Source organism: Ictidomys tridecemlineatus, chromosome 3 (assembly GCF_052094955.1).
Source record: "Ictidomys tridecemlineatus isolate mIctTri1 chromosome 3, mIctTri1.hap1, whole genome shotgun sequence".
Classification (NCBI taxonomy): domain Eukaryota; kingdom Metazoa; phylum Chordata; class Mammalia; order Rodentia; family Sciuridae; genus Ictidomys; species Ictidomys tridecemlineatus.
Genome location: NC_135479.1, coordinates 32,655,575 through 32,672,265, shown reverse-complemented (window position 1 = coordinate 32,672,265; position 16,691 = coordinate 32,655,575). Strand labels below are relative to the sequence as shown.

Below are 16,691 nucleotides of genomic sequence, written 5' to 3'. Positions count from 1 at the left end.
ATAAATAAATAATTCTCTCTCTCTTTAAAAAAAAAAAATGAATCTCAATATCCAACCTCATAAAAGTGATTAAATAATAGTAATCATTCAATAAAATGCCATTCAGTGATATTTTAATTGAGAAAATTCAACAATTGCTGATACAAAAAAGAAAAGTGCAGAATAGTATTATGTTAAAATTTAAGATGTGAGTGTTAAATTGAAAATAGAACTGGGTGTGATGTTGCATACCTATAATCAAAACAGCTCAGGAGGGCTGGGGATGTGGCTCAAGTGGTAGCGTGCTCGCCTGGCATGCGTGCGGCCTGGGTTCGATGCTCAGCACCATATACAAACAAAGATGTTTTGTCCGCCGAAAACTAAAAACAATAAATATTAAAAAATTCTCTCTTTAAAAAAAAAAAAAAAACAGCTTTGGAGGCTGAGGCAGGAGGATGGCAAGTTCAAGGCCAACCTCAGTAACTTAGTGAGACGCTGTTTCAAAATGAAAAATAAGGGCTGGGGGTTGTAGTTCAATGGGAGAGTACTTGCCTAGCATGTGTGAGGCACTAGGTTCAATTCTCAGCACTACATATAAATAAAATTAAAAGTCCAGGGGCTGGAGTTGTGGCTCAGCGGTACAGTGCTCGCCTAGCACATGCGAGGCCCTGGGTTCAATCCTTAGCACCACTTAAAAATAAATTAAAAAAATAAAGGTATTGTATACAACTAAAAAGTAAGTATTTAAAAAATATAAATAAATAAAAAAGGTCCAATGACAACTTTAAAATAAATGAAAAAAAGGGCTGGGGATGTGGCTTAAGGGCTCTGGGGTTCAACCAGTACCAAAACCAAAAGAACTGGTAGACTTTCTATCATTAGATCAGTTGTGTATGTAATCGATTAGTTTTTCTCTGAGCCTTGATTGACAAGACTTCTTGATACAAATTTTCTTTATATTATATGGCTATTGGCCTTTGTCTTTTATCTTGTAGTTTTTAATTTTGAAAATAGGTTAGAATACAATTTCTGTGGGGGCTGGGGATGTGGCTCAAGCGGTAGCGCGCTCGCCTGGCATGCGTGCGGCCCAGGTTCGGTCCTCAGCACCACATACCAACAAAGATGTTGTGTCCGCCGAGAACTAAAAAATAAATATTAAAAATTCTCTCTCTCTCTCTCTCTCTCTCTCTCTCTCCTCTCTCACTCTCTCTTAAAAAAAAAAAAAAAAGAATACAATTTCTGTGAGTTCCCAAACCCTTCTGAGGGAACCCAACTTTTATATCCTCACAGAATAAGTAAAACATAAAATCACAGAGTAATGGTATGTTTAAAAACTCACATTTTACTACACATAATGAGAATCAAATGGATAGTTGAAACACAGAAGGGCATATGTCAATGGTGAACAAAATTGGAAAAGAGGCAAAGGAATATACTGTGGTCAAAAATACATGAAATCTTGTCAACATATTTTATGCCAAAATCAGTTCTGAGGGAGCAAAATGTTCTGTAAATTTTAACAGTAACAGTAAATTTAGGCACTGATGTTAACTAAAAATACATATTATGAACAGCCAGCCTCTCTTCTGCAACTGTTTTTTTTTAAACAACAGAATATTTCAACTTTGCATCTCAAAACTGAAATTCAATGTCTTACAATGGGAACCTAAGTATAAAAATGTATTTATACTGGACTCTTTTCAATATTTTCAGTATTGATCATTTAAAGTAAATATTTAATAATACCTCTACAGAAATAGAAACCACAGAATTTAGACCAATGAAATTAAGCAATCACTTGGTCCTAGCTTGCTTGTAAATAAGATAAAGACATGACAAAATAAAGATGCCAAAATTGACATGACTTGTTAATGTCTCAACTGGAATTAGAATGCAAGTCTTGTAAATCTATTCTTATGATCTTTCTGTCACATTATACTATAATTTTATCAAGATGCAAATATTTTAGTAAAAACGCTACTAAGAAAAATAAAAAAACAATAACTAAAGGAAAAATAAAAAATAACTACAGAATGAAAATGGACTATGATTAAATTAAATATTCCAAAGCTAAATCAGCTACCTACCCTAAACCTGGTTAGCAATGAAAGTCCATAAGTTTCAGAAAACAAAACAGGTATTATTTTATAAAAACTTATAAACTACTAAAACATTTTAGAAATAATCCAAATGTCTAGCAACAGATGAAATATATAAAATATAGTGTATACATAAAATGGAATACCATTTAACCATAAATAGGAATGCCACAATATGGACGAAGCTTAAAATCATGCAGAATGAAATAGACTGGAGACAAAAGAAAAATTATTATATGATTCCACTTAAATGAAGTATTTGAATTTAGCAAATTCATAAAAACAGAAAATGATTACCAGGAACTGGAGGAAAGAAGAATGAAGAATTATTACCTAATAGGTTTAGTTTCTGTTTAGGGGCGATAAAAAGTTTTGGAAATACTGGTGATGGTTGCATTACACCAAGAACATAACTAATGCAAATTAGGTGTACATTTAAAAAATAAAGATATTGTGTCCACCTATAACTAAAAAATAAATATTAAAAAAAGTAGAAATCTTATTTGAAATATTCAATAAGTAGTAGTTAAATGTGTTAAGCATTGATGGACAGATGTAAAGAAGAAAGGAAAAAAGCAGATAGGACAAACTATCACATCTATCTTATAAAAATGTTAAAACAATGATGTAAAAGTGCTTCATAAATAATAAAGCAATATATATTGAGCTGGAGTTGTGGCTCAGTGGTAGAGTACTTGCCTAGCATGTGAGAGGCCCTAGGTTTGATTCTCAGCACCACATATACATAAGTGAATAAAATAAAGGTCCATCAACACCTAAAAACAAATAATAAAAAGTAATAACAACAAAGCACTGTATAAACATATATCCCCACCACACACACACACACACACACAAAGTACATTTGAAAAAACTTAAATTTATGATGAAAGATGATGGTGGGATAATTTCTGTTTTATCCAGCAATATAGATCTCTATCTGCATTTGAAATGTTAAGCTCTGTCCTAAACAAAACAAAACCCTGAATTATGTGAATCTTTTTAATTAATTTTTTTTTATAATTGTAGATGGACATAATGCCTTTATTTTACTTATTTTTATGTGGTACTAAGAATTAAGCCCAGTGCCTCACACATGCTCCAGCCCCAGCCCTATGTGAGCCTTTAACCTCTATATTTTATTATATACTATACCTTCAATAATTTACTTGGAATCAAACTGATTTTCCAAGTATATAAATGTAGAAAGGGTTTCTCAAAAAGCAAAATTTAGAGTACTTATTCTTTCCAGAATAAATAATTTTTAAAAAATGTTTTTTAGTTGTAGATGAACACAATACCTTCATTTTATTTACTGATTTTTATGTGGTGCTGAGGATCGAACCCAGTGCCTCATATATGCAGGCAAGCATTCTACCACTGAGCCACAACCTCAAACCCAGAATGAATAATTTTTAAAGTAGACTGTATTAAACAGCCTGTGTTGTATTAACTATAGCCAAGAAATGATAATATACTAAACTAATATTTTTAAAAAGAACAATGAAAATGTTTTCTATGTATGTGTGCAAATGTATTTATGTTAGCTTTCCATCACTATAACAAACTCCTGAGATAAGCGACTTATTAAAAAAAAAAAAAAGTTTGTTTTGGCACACAGTTTCGGAGGTTCTAGTCCATGATCAGGAGGACCCATTTATTTTAGATCTCCAATGGGGGTGCTGGATGGCAATGGCAAGAGCAAAACTGGCAGAGCAAAACTGCACAGCTCATGGTCAGGAAATAAAAGAGGAAAAAAAGGAGAAACTGGGATCCCAAATCCCTTTGGGGCATCTCTTCAATAACATAAAGATCTCTTACTATGGCAGGTACAGTGGCATACACGTATAATCCCAGTGGCTCAAGAGGCTAAAGCAGGAGGACTTCAAGTTCAAATAGCAACTCAGTGAGGACCTGAACAACTTAATGAAAACTTGTCTCAAAAATATAAAAGGCCAGGGCTGGGGTTGTGGCTCAAGTGGTAAAGTGCTCGCCTAGCATGTGTGAGGTACTGGGTTCGATCCTCAGCACCACATAAAAATAAAGATATTGTACCCATCTAAATCTAAAAAATAAATTTAAAAAAATTACATATGTGGCTCTGGGTTCAATCCTTGATGTTAAAAAAAAAAAATCTCTCACTAGGCCCCACCTCTTAGTTTCCACTACTTCACAATAACACTTATCCCCATGAACCTTTATATTTATGTATGTTAAAAAAAATCACCAGAAAGGATGATCATAGCAATGGCATAAAATTGAGTAAGGCAATATACATCTTTTCAATTTACCTTACTAACTACAAGATAAAGCCTGCATGAAGCACTGGTCTGCCAGAAAGTAAGACTTCTAAACTTCTAAGCTCATAAACTGGGGACAATAGATATAAACTCACATCATGAATTAAAACCAAGTAACAGAAAATGCTAGGGGAAAAGTTTACAAACTGAAGATCCTAGAGTTTCAGGAGGCTGAGACAGGAGGATTGTGAGTTCAAAGCCAGCTTCAGCAAACTATCAAGGCCATGTCTCTAAATAAAATACAAAAAAGGGCTAGGGATATGGCTCAGTGGTTAAATGCCCCCAAGTAATCCCTAGTACCAAAAAAAAGTTTGAGGCCAGCTTTAACAATTTAGTGAGACCCTAAGCAACTCAGAAAGACCCTGTCTTCAAATAAAAAACAAAAAGGTCTGGGGAAGTAGCTCAATGGTAAAGCACTACAGGTTTAATCCCCAGTACCAAAACAAAACAAGAGCTAAGGAAGCTGCACCATGGCTCAGTGGTAGAGCACTTGCCGAGCATGGGCAAGGGCATGGGTTTGACTCCCAACATTCAAAAGAAAAAATAATTTTTTCTTTCTTTCTATATAGGAAACAAAGTAAATTTTGTAAATGTATTCAGAAATATTAAGAATCAAGTACCAGACATTTTTATATGATTTGGAAAACACTCAAAAATCCAAAATTTTAATTTATTCAAACAGGGTTAAGATTATTCAAAGAAAAATGTCAATACATCTATAATTCTAGAATGAATAATATCATGCTTCAAAATGTAAAAATAAATAATTGCAGGCTTATAACCTTACTCTAAAATGTTTTAAATAATTTCTAGATAACTGCATCAAAATGTTTCCTGTAACATTTTTAAATAACAAAAATTAAACAAATGGCTTAGGTTTTAGAACTGAATTCATTAAAATCAATTGATCTTCTAAAATTTGCATCCTACCCATAAAACTGAACAGGATATGCTGACTCATGGTTTTTACTTTACAGTAAAAAAAAAAAAAAACAGGTTATTTTAAAGAATTATTAAAACTTCATTTAAAGAGAACAAGGGGGCTGGGGCTGGGGCTCAGTGGTAGTGTAATTGCTTGGCACGTGTGGAGCACAGGGTTCAATTCTCAGCGCCATATATAAATAAATAAAATAAAAGTCTATCAAAAACTAAAAAAATTGGAAAAAAAAGAGAACAAATAATATTTTAAAAATCCTTTATTCCTATGATTTTTCTAAGCAATTGGGAAAAAAAATATACTAGTCTGAACAGTAAATTCAGATCGGCCACATGCGAGTAGCTTTCCATAGTTGGAAAATGTAATACCTATGTAAGTTACCTCTTACTGAATGCTACTGAAAATGAAACCAAAGCAAAATGTAATTGTAGAACACTGCTTTAGAAAACATTTTTCAGAGAATCACATTCCTTAAATACTTTTCCCATTTACTTCATATAATCCTGATTTATTCATGCTATTGTGTTTATACTTTAAAGTAATGAGTATACTACAATGAATTTCACATCAATATATTTGTATATTGTAGATTTGTTTTTGGGTTACTGTTCTTCCTCTGGTTCTCGTGACCTTTTCCGGGTACTCGATGAACCTTCTGTGGCAACAGCATCTCTAAATCCCTGAGGCTGAAAAATGAAAAAATATACAAACATGTTTTAAGAACATTTAAAATAAAGACTGGTAGATAAATATTTTTAAGTGTGAAAGCTACTTTTTTTCTTGAGATAGAATTTATTAACCATTGTGAATGAAGAGGATAAGCCTTGTGGCTGGTCCAAGCCAGGATTATATTGAATACTTATTTACCACAAATACAGAAAAAACACTACATTATAAAAATATCTTCTAGGCCAAGCACAGTGGAACACTCCTGTAATCCCAGCAGCTTGGGAGGCCAAGACAGAAGGATTGCAAGTTCAAAATCAGCCTCAGCAACTTAGTGAGGCCCTAGCAACTTAGTGACATCCCATCTCTAAATAAAATATTAAAAGGGGCTAGTGATGAGGCTCAGTGGTTAAGTGCCCCTGGGATCAATACCCAGTACTTAAAAAAAAAATGTTTTTTAGGACTGTAAGTATATGTAGCTCAGTGGTGAGGCTCCCAAGCACCCTAAAAACAAAAACAAAAGTTCTCTAAAGAACAATCAGAAGTTCTCTAAAGAACAATTCTCAGAAACTTTAAGGTAGCTATGTTGGAAAACATGAAATAGTTTGTACTAATTCTTAGGTACTTTACAAATTTATTTTCACAATTAAATACTTCTAAAATAAAAAGTTTTCCAAATAGGCTATTTCAAATGCACCTGGGTAGTGCAAAAGTTAAATGGTTAATTCAGCTGCAGAATCTCCACTTCTGTTTTTGTCCTTATAAAAATGAGATGCCAAGATATACTTGGGCTCAGCAATGTTGATAAATATGCATATTTCAGCCAAATATGTATGTTCTATGATGTTAATTCACAAGAAAATTAACATTTTAAAGTGTACTATATTTGGTGGCTATGATAGATCTATAAATCCACAGACCAAAAAAAAGGTAATGTTGGTATTTTTTCTTTTCTGAAAATCTCCAACAACTTTCACTTTAAAAATCTTTAATATACTGACATTACATATGCCATGGAACATACTACCCCAAAATAAGTATTTCCTCTCTTCTTAAGAATAAATTTTAGTCCAATTATGACTACAATATTCTGTATATACAACTATTTGGGGGATGTTCTAAACATCAAAAGCTGTCCTCAAATATGTTTGCTGCCTACAGAAGCTAACAAAAGCAATCTGTAAATGATCTCTTCAGATAACTACTGCCCACCACACCAAAATCCCACTAATCAAAAAATACTGACTGTGATCTGAAACAGTACTCTGGATTCCTTTTGGCTTGGTGATTTGTACAATGTTGCCAACCTGCTTAGAGAAAAAGCATACAAATATATAACTTTAATTAATTACTTCATATGACTGATTTCATAATTTATGCTAGTTTACTGTAATTCAATCATTTGGTTCTTAAGACACAGAAGGGAAAGAAACATAAAAAATATTCTCCTGCTACAGGAAGTGGCACATACTTGAGTCCCAGTTATCTGGGAGGCCCAGGGAGGAGAATAATTTGACCCCAGAAATTCAAGGCCACCTCCTAAAAAATTTTTAAAAATCCCCTCTAAAATTACTTATACTTATGCATATAATAATTACAATAATATAATAACAATAGATTGTTTATATAAATAAAATTCCAAAGCAACAAAAAAACCCAATGATTCAAATTAATTAGTTTAGATACAATGAAGATGCCACTTATGCTAAAAGGAATGGTTAACAGAAAATAATGATAGAAAATTATTATTAATAAGAATTAAAAGTTATACTGCATGATCCCTCATATATATATATATAGATAGATAGATAGATATAGATATATATATGAGACATCTCTTGAAAAACTATCACAAGACTACAACCAAAAAGTTAATAGGCACAGTGGCAAACATCTGTAATCCCAGCTACTCCAGAGACAAAGGCAGGAAGATGGGGATGCAGTTCAGTGGTAGAGTGCCTCCTGAGTTCAATCCTCAGTACTAAAGGGGGAAAAAAAGCTAATAGTTGTTACAAGGTGAAAGTTGCTTACTCATTTATATATTTATCTACTTTTTCACAATCTTTCTGCAGTATTTTTGAACTTTTATGTGTTTTTAGAAAAGCAATAAGATAATTTCTTGGAATATAAATGAAAAATTTATGATAAAAAGATAGGAAGATGCACTGTTTTAAAATGATTATATAAAAGAAAAATCAGTGTCATGACAGAACAAGATCTGTTTAGGTAGAATTTTATTATATACTAAACAAAGTAAAAAGTAAAACTGAAAGTAGTTAAGAAATAAAATCCTAGCTGGAAGCAGTGGGAAATGAGTATAATCCCAGCAGCTTAGCAGGTTGAGGCAGGAGGATCTTGTTAATTATATACAAATAATGTTAACAGAAAAAGAAGAACTTTAAGGCTTTTAAAATTTACTTTAAAAACAGATATAACAGCCACAATAGCCAAAAGACAGAAGCAACTCATGTTCATTGACAGATGAATAAACAAAATGTGATATATACATACATAGAATATAATTCACTCTTACAAAGGAAGGAAATTGGAGGGGAGTGGGTATGGGAGTAGGAAAGATAAAATGAATCAAACAGTATTATCCTATGTGCATATATGATTGTATCACCTGTGTAAACTCTGCATCATGTACAGCCAGATGAATGAGAAGTTATCCTCCATTTATGTAGGATATGTCAAAATATATTCTATTGTCATGTTAATGAATTAGAATTTTAAAAATATCATTAACTATTAAAAAAAATAAGCAAATTGACTACGCACTCGAGCATACAGATAATTCCGATTTGAGCTAAAGCAGGAGAATCCCAAGTTTAAGACCAGGCTCAGCAACTTATCGAAACCATCTCTCAAAATGAAAAGGACTGAGAATGTAGCTCAGAGGAAAAGCACCCCTGGGTTCAATCCCCAGTACCAAAAATAAATAAAAAACTAAAATTCTAATAAGAATGGTAAAAATAAGCTGGGCTTGGTGGTATACACCTGTGATCCCTGTGACTAGGAAATATGAGGCAGGAGGACTGAAAGTTTAAGGACTGAGTGGGCAATTTAGCAGACCCTATTCCAACTTTAAAAAAAAAGAAATACTGGGAGTGTAGCTCAGTGATATATAGCACACCCAGGTTCAACTCTCAGTACCACCAAACAAACAAATAAACAAAAAACCCATAAAGGCTAAAATGAGTCAGCTTCTCAGGAGCTGAAGCAAGAGGATCACAAGTTCCAGACCAGTCAGGACAACTTAATAAGACCTTGTCTCAAAAAAAAAAAAAGGGCTAAAGATGTAGCTCAGTGTTAGAATCCTTGATTAGCATGTGAGGCCCTAAATTCAGTCCCCAGTATTGGGGTGAAAAAGGTAAAATGGTAAATTTTGTGTCTACATAAATGCCATTTAAAAAAACTAATAAAATACAATGCAGATTCTAACTTAAGAGAAGTAAATCACAGATTTTCAGGGTTATAAGGATCATTTATTTGCACACAATTCAACACTGATTTGTTTTCAAAGTTAATTCAAAAAAGACATTTTGGTTATGATTTGTTACCTCCCTAATTTCAAAATTATCCCTCTCTTCAAACATAATTCAAAAGAAAAGCAATTAGAGACGATGGTCCGTTAGCTTTCTGTTCTAGGTTTGTACTTTCAGGATGAAAACAGCAGAATCCAAAATGTCATGTACTCTATAATTACAACTTACCATACAAATAAAATAACTGCTAAGTAATACGTAAGAAAAGAACATCTGTGTTAAGAAATGGGATCCTTAAGTTTTTTCAATGCTTTAGGGTTGATTTTTTTTTTTTTTTAAGAGGTACTGGGGATTGAACCCAGAATACTCTACCACTGGGCTATACCCTCAGTCCTTTCTTTTTAAAATTGTTTTATTTTGAGATGTTATCTTATTAAATTGCCCAAGCTAGCCTTGATCTTCCTGCCTCAGATTCCCGAGTACCTGGGATTACAGGCATATAGGCTTTGATATTCTATCTTTAATGCATAAATATTAAGATAAATAAAATCACTTTTTTAAAAAACAGTGCTGGAAAATGAAACCAGGGTCTTGTGCATGCTAGGCAAATGCCCTACTATAAAGCTATATTCCTTGTCCTCGATAATTACTTTTTGATTCAAGAAAACAAAAATTAGCTAACTTGAACAATTAATATCTTAAATCACCTCACATCAGTTTGTCCAAAAAGGTACTCAATGCTTCTAATTTTTTCTGAGAAAATTATTAAAGCAGTACTAAGCTTTTAAGAAGTTTACACATTCATTAAGAAGCCTAGCTGAGCTCACTGACACACACCTGTAATCCCAGCAATTTTTGAAGCTAAGGCAGGAGGATTGGAAGTTCCAGGCAAGCCTCAGCAACTTGGCAAGGCCCTAAGAAAATTAGCAAGACCCTGTCTCAAAATAAAAATATTAAAAGAGTGGAGGTGTGGCTAAGTGGTAGAGTGCCCCTAGGTTCAAGCTCTACTACCAAAAAAAAAAAAAGAAGAACAACACTTAAAGAGAGATTTAGATTTCAGATTGACGGGCTGTGGTTGTGGCTCAGAGGTAGAGTGCTTGCCTAGGATGAATGAGGTACTGGGTTCAATCCTCAGCACCACATAAAAATAAAATGAAGATATTGTGTCTACCTAAAACTAAAGTAAATAAATAAATATTTTAAAAAAGATTTCAGATTCACAATCTACTCCAATTTCTAGGTGAAAATAAGTTTTTAAAATGATATGTCTGGATCTCAAAATATAGTCTCAAGCTTCCCCCTTCCCTTGCCACTGGGGATTGAACTCAGCAGGCCTCACTACCTCGGAACAACATCCCCAGTCCTTATTTATTTATTTATTTTTATTTTGAGACAGGTCTTACCATATTGCCAAGTCTGGCCTCAAACTTATGATCCTTTTGCTGCAGTCTCCCCAGTTGCTGGAATTTACAGGCATGTGCCACTGTGCCTAGCATCAAGATATCTTTTTAAACAAGAAACTGAACTAAAGAATCACTTGGCTCAAGGCCCCAACTGAGATGAAGCTTAACATATGGCTGAACTACATAGTTTGGGTCAGGAAGAAACAAGACAGAAGCACAATTTGTGCTCTAGAGCTGAGCACACATATGAAACACTGTGTGGGGGTGTTGATATATTACTCCACTCTACCACCAGATCTTCTTGGCAAAGAGTACTGTAATTCTGAACAATCTTGGCCTCATATTATCATGAATATGCAAATTAGAGGAAAACCCACATAATATGAGGACACAGATAAAACCATTTCTTTTAAGAACTTTTGGAATATTATTCCATCATTAGCCAAAAGTTAGAAGTCAGATGTTACTGATAAAGGATGGGGCTGGGGTTTATAGTATATTTAAGTTCAATTCCCAATATAAATGTGGCTATTCAAGGGTTTTCAGTTTTTTGTTTGTTTTTTGGTGGTACTAGGGATTGAATCCAAAGGCACTCTAACACTGAGCCACACCCCCACTCCTTTTTAATTTTGAGACAAGGTCTCACTAAATTTCCAAGACTGGTCTAGAACTTGCTATCCTCCTGCCTTAGCTGGGATTACAGGCATGTGCCACCTCACCTGTCAGGTTTTCAGTTTTTTATCTCAAAAAGTGTTCATTTTTATAACTGTTTTCCTCTGATATAAGTTTCTATTTCCATCCTTTCAAGAGAAACTAAAAATTTAAAAGCATATAATATTTCATGCAACATTGGGTTGAGAGGTATAGCTCAGTGGTAGAGCACATGCTCAGCACATATGAAGCCTCAGGTTTAATCCCAGACACTCAATTGATGGTGACTTCAGCTGGGAGTGGTAGTACATTCCTGTAATCCCAGTGGCTTGGGAGGTGGAGGGAGGAAGGAGGATCCCAAATTCCAAGATAGCTTCAGCAACTTAGTGGGGCCCTAAGCAACTTAGTGAGACCCTGTTCAAAAAAATAAAGAAAAAAAAGATTTCATACTTTTTTTTTTTTTTTGCACTCAATCACTGAGTCACATCCTCAGCCCTTTATGTATTTTATTTAGAGACAGGGTCTTGCTTAGGGCCTCGCTAAATTGCTGAGGCTGGCTTTGATTAATAATCCTCCTGCCTCAGCCTCCCAAGCAACTGGGATTACAGGTGATTTCATGCAATTTTAATGACTTGAAGATATCTGGTTTCACACAATGAAGACCAAAATTATTTTAATTCTATTAAATAAAGCTAACTTATTCTGATTATTATAAAGTATGCATACTACTTTTCATACATCCATAGGCTAGAAAAAAAGTGTAGAAACAGGATTTGGGAGGGGGGGTTGGGGGGAGTTACTGGGGATTGAGGTCAGGGGCACTTAACCACTGAGCCACATCCCCAGCCCTTTTTATATTTTATTTAAAAACAGGGTCTCACTAAGTTGCTTAGGGCCTTGCTAAGTTGCTGAAGGTAGCTTTAAACTCTCAACCCTCCTGCCATGGTCTCCCAAACTACTGGGATTACAGGCATGCACCACCATTCCTGTCATGAAAAAAAGATTTTACCTAAAAAGAAAATAAGAGCTACACATTCAGATTTGCTGGCAATCAATGCAATACTATAATTACCTTCTAGAAATAGTTGTTATAGGAAAAAAAGAAACAGACTATCATAGAGTCAGCTATAAAATGTGCATAATACTATCAACTTTATAGTTTTCTGGAAAATAAAATGAAAGTATACATATACACAGTGTTTATTCAATAAAGGACATAATGAATATTCAACAAAAGGAAGCTGTTATTTACTAAGCTAACCTTTCTGGGTTTTTTATTTCATCTTTGCTTTTCTATTTGTTTGTTTTTTCACCTGGGGATCAAATCCAGAACCTTACAGATGCTAGGCAGGCACTCTACCCCTCAGTCACAACCCCATCCTGGTTCTCTCACCCTTTCTGTTGAGTTCATAAAAAGATGAAATGCCTTTCTTTGCTCCTATTATTATTTTCCTTACTTCTTAAATACATTCTATTAATGAGTATTCAGTAACAGTCCAGAGAAGAGCTATTGTATATTAAATGCCCAGGAGAATTCCTAAGAGCATGTATACAATAGGATGTACCTATTTAGAATAACCTAAATCTGGAGAAGTATAAGCAATGTGGTGGTGGTTTTTTTTTTTTTTTTTTTTTTTGGTTATTGTTGTTGTTGTTTTTGTATCAGGAATTGAGCTCAGGAGCACTCGACCACTGAGCCACATCTCCAGCTCTTTTTTGATATTACCTGGAGACAAGGTTCCACTGAATTGTTTAGCACCTCACTTTTTGCTGAGGCTGCCTCAGCCTCCCTAGCCACTGGGATCACAGGCGTGTGTCACTTTTGCCCAAAAAGCAATGTTTTTAAAAACTCTCAGCTGGAGAGCTATTAACAAGTCTCTAAATAAGGTTTGTTGCTAAGAAGAGAATTCCTTTTGTGAATCGAGTACAGGTTAAGTATCCTCAATCTGAAAATCCAAACTTCTACAAAATGTGAAACTTTTTGAGCACCAACATGATGCTGTAAGTGGAAAAATTCCAAATCATGAAACTTTATTTCATCTACAAAATTATGAAAACTTGTATAAAATTACTATTAGGCTATGTGTATATTAAAACACAAATGAACTATGTTCACACTTGGGTCCTATTCTTAAGACATCTCATTATGTATTTACGAATATTCTAAAATTTTTGGGGAAAAAAAAACAGTTCTAAAACAACTTCTGGTCCCAAGTATTTTGGGTAAGGAATACTCAATAAGTATACAATAATTTATTTACAGAATTAAGGGGAAATAGGTAATTGTAAAACACTATTCACTACTTTTATGGTTTGAATCTGAAATATTCCCCATAGGCTCATGTGTTAAAGGCTTGGTCCTCAATGCAGCAATGTTCAGAGGGGATTTTCAGAAGAGACTGAATCATGAGGGCTCTAACCTCATCCATAGTTAGCCCATTGATGGATTCACAGGTGAATGGATATTGGTAGGTGGTAAAAACTGTAGGAGGTGGGATCTAATTGAAGGGATTGGGTCTTGGGGACATGTTCCTAAAAACTACATCTTGTCCCCAGCTGCTTTCCTGGGCCCCCTCTTGCCACCATGAGGTATGCAGTTCTTCTCCACAACACCATGCCATGACATTCTCTTCAACAGAAGCCCACAGTGATGGGGACCAAGCAACTATTGAATTGCTTGAAACTGTAAGCCAAAATAAATATTTCCTCCTTTAAATTGTTTTTCTCAGGTTATTTTGTCACAACAATTAAAAGCTGACAAAATTATGGGGGAATTTTACCTAAGCTCTTTGGAAATACCATCTCTCTCTCTCTTTTTTTTTTTTTTTCCCAGTCCTGGGGCAATCTACCAATAAGCTACATCCCCAGCACCCCCACCCCCACCCCCCTTTTTTTTTTTTCAATTTTGAGAAAGGGTCTTGCTAAGTTGCCAAGGCTGCCCTCGAACTTGCAATCCTCCTGCTTCAGCCCTTCCCAAGTAGCTGGATTTACAGTGTGTGCCACCATGCCTAGCTGGAAATACTAATCTTTCAAGGAGACAAAGACTACACAAATCAATGCAAAATACGTATGCCCAAGTGTAATTAGTTTTGCTATGAGCTTAGTGTCACTAAAAACTAACTTAGGCCTGTTTTTTTTTTTTTTTCAGTTTTAGAACAAATAAATGCAACTTAAAAAAAACAATGTCACTGACTAGGCCCAATATGTTTTTAGGTGATTATTCCATCTTTACCCATGTACTGCCTCAGTTTCCTCCATTATTAGAGTATTTCCATGCCAAGGTCTGTAGGTAATTCCAATTAATCACAAGGCAGAAAAGCTGGCATGAATCTGACATTTTTTGAAGCACAGAATAAAAGACTTCATAGCTTTCAATGGCCTATTTTAAAGAAAAAGAAAGCTGGTTCATTCAATAGCTCAGCAGCTTTAAAAACAAACACAAAGGTTTCATGCTGCCATGATTTTTTTTTTAAAGAACAATTCTTGTGAAAGGCAGGTAAGTAACTGGGTAATAAAAGCAGAATAAAAAAAAGACACAATTTCATACAAGAATTATATTAAGCAACTAAAAAGCCATCCTATTTTCCATATTAAAATTAGTCCTAAAGCTAACCTCAAAATTTTTCTTTTGTCTTGATTTTATTCTTCTTTCAGTTCCTTCTAGGAACACAGAGTACCATTCTGTACGGCTAATAAATTACTTTAGAGAGCTTTAGAAGGTGGCATTCCTTAGTCACCTACTTGTTTCAGGTGCATACACCCCATCATTTTAAAATTCCAAAAAATTCTCTATGTAGTTAAATGTGCAACACAACAATATGCTTCTATGTTTAGTATAAGTAATGCCAGACAAGGCAGCAAAAGCATTAGTTTTGGGTCACTATAAATCTCATTCTGGGAACTACTTAAGAAACTAATAAGTAATGAGCATAATTAACCTAATATTCACAATTATTAACTTGTTTCTGTACCTACCTTTGCATTCTGTCCCACTGAAAAATTAGCCGTATTGTAGCAGCATGTCCCCAACTCTCCCCTGAAAGAAAAGAACATAACTTAATATTGCCTTGCTGACTAGGCTATAAGTTCCTTAGAATACCTCTAACAAAATATAGTTTTACTTCATCAAATTTAACATAACAAGAATGTACTTGGATTTAAAAATCCTAGGATGTGAGTCACATGCTAAGATTAATAGAGTTTTACCAATCTAGGGAAATACTATAAATCATTAGCCTCTTTTTTTTTAAGATGGGATCTATGTTGTCCCGGCTGCCCTCAAACTCCTGGACTCAAGCGAGCCTCCTATCTCAGTCCCCCAAGTAGCTGAAACAAAAGATGTACATCACTGTGCCTGGCAAAAATATATATATATATATATATATTCTTACAGATTTTAGTGGAAATACATCTTGTGGCATTTTGTTCTAACAAAATCATGCTGAGGCTAGGAACAGAGTCATAAGTCTACTCATGGAAATATGATATGTATTTAAATGGATTACTCTTTTCTCTTAACTCACACTGTGAGGTTTTGATAGTAGCAGTAATTTTTTGAATATTTGTATTTCAGCAACTTGACAGTAAATATTCAGTAACTGTTTGTTAAATTAGTGAAAGAACACTGTGCTTGGTGCTAAGATTTATCAATATGCAAAATAAACACCCTTTGCTTTCATAGACCTTATAGCACTCAATAAACATCAAATGAAAAGGCAGAAAAAATTGTTAAATTAAAAATGCTCATCTCATTAATTTACCTACCTAATGCAGGAACCAGCAAGGCCTGATTTTTATCAATCTTTGTTGTCATTTGATTGGTTAAAATTACCTAAAAAAGCAAAAATGTGGGAAAGTCAGACTCACCTGAGTCTCTCCCCAAAATGATCAAGTATACTCTCCTGTGATTTCTAAATACAATAACTGCTAAAGAAAATGTTAAACACAAACATATTTAGATTAAAAAAATTTTCCAATAAGTTTCTTTAAATATACCCATAAGGCCATATATGGTGGTACATGCCTATAATTCCAATGACTTGGGAGGCTGAAGCAGGAGGATCACAAATTCAAGGCCAGCCTCAGCAACTTAAGGAAGCCTTAAGCAACTTAAGAAGACCCTGTCTCAAAATAAAAAACAAAAAAGGCGGGGGATTTTGCTTAGTGGT

At 34.2% G+C, this 16,691-nt stretch overlaps 1 protein-coding gene across 5 annotated transcripts in view; it reads right to left on the bottom strand.

Annotated features, from left to right (window-relative positions):
* Window positions 1–1,301: 1,301 nt before the first annotated feature.
* Window positions 1,302–16,691, bottom strand: part of Rad51c (RAD51 paralog C) — a 36,665-nt gene continuing 21,275 nt past the window's right edge. For 2 of the 5 annotated variants that reach the window (XM_005321571.5, XM_013356996.4), the window contains exons 6-9: window positions 16,288–16,354; window positions 15,499–15,559; window positions 7,228–7,291; window positions 1,302–6,001 (exon numbers count right to left, since the gene is read on the bottom strand). In XM_005321571.5, the coding sequence (XP_005321628.2) occupies window positions 5,918–6,001; window positions 7,228–7,291; window positions 15,499–15,559; window positions 16,288–16,354 (276 nt within the window). In that variant the 3' untranslated portion in view covers window positions 1,302–5,917. Of the gene's footprint in view, window positions 6,002–7,227; window positions 7,292–14,755; window positions 14,903–15,498; window positions 15,560–16,287; window positions 16,355–16,691 lie in introns of all 5 variants that reach the window. The other 3 variants (XR_005726393.2, XM_005321570.5, XM_021724075.3) reach the window with 3 other exon arrangements.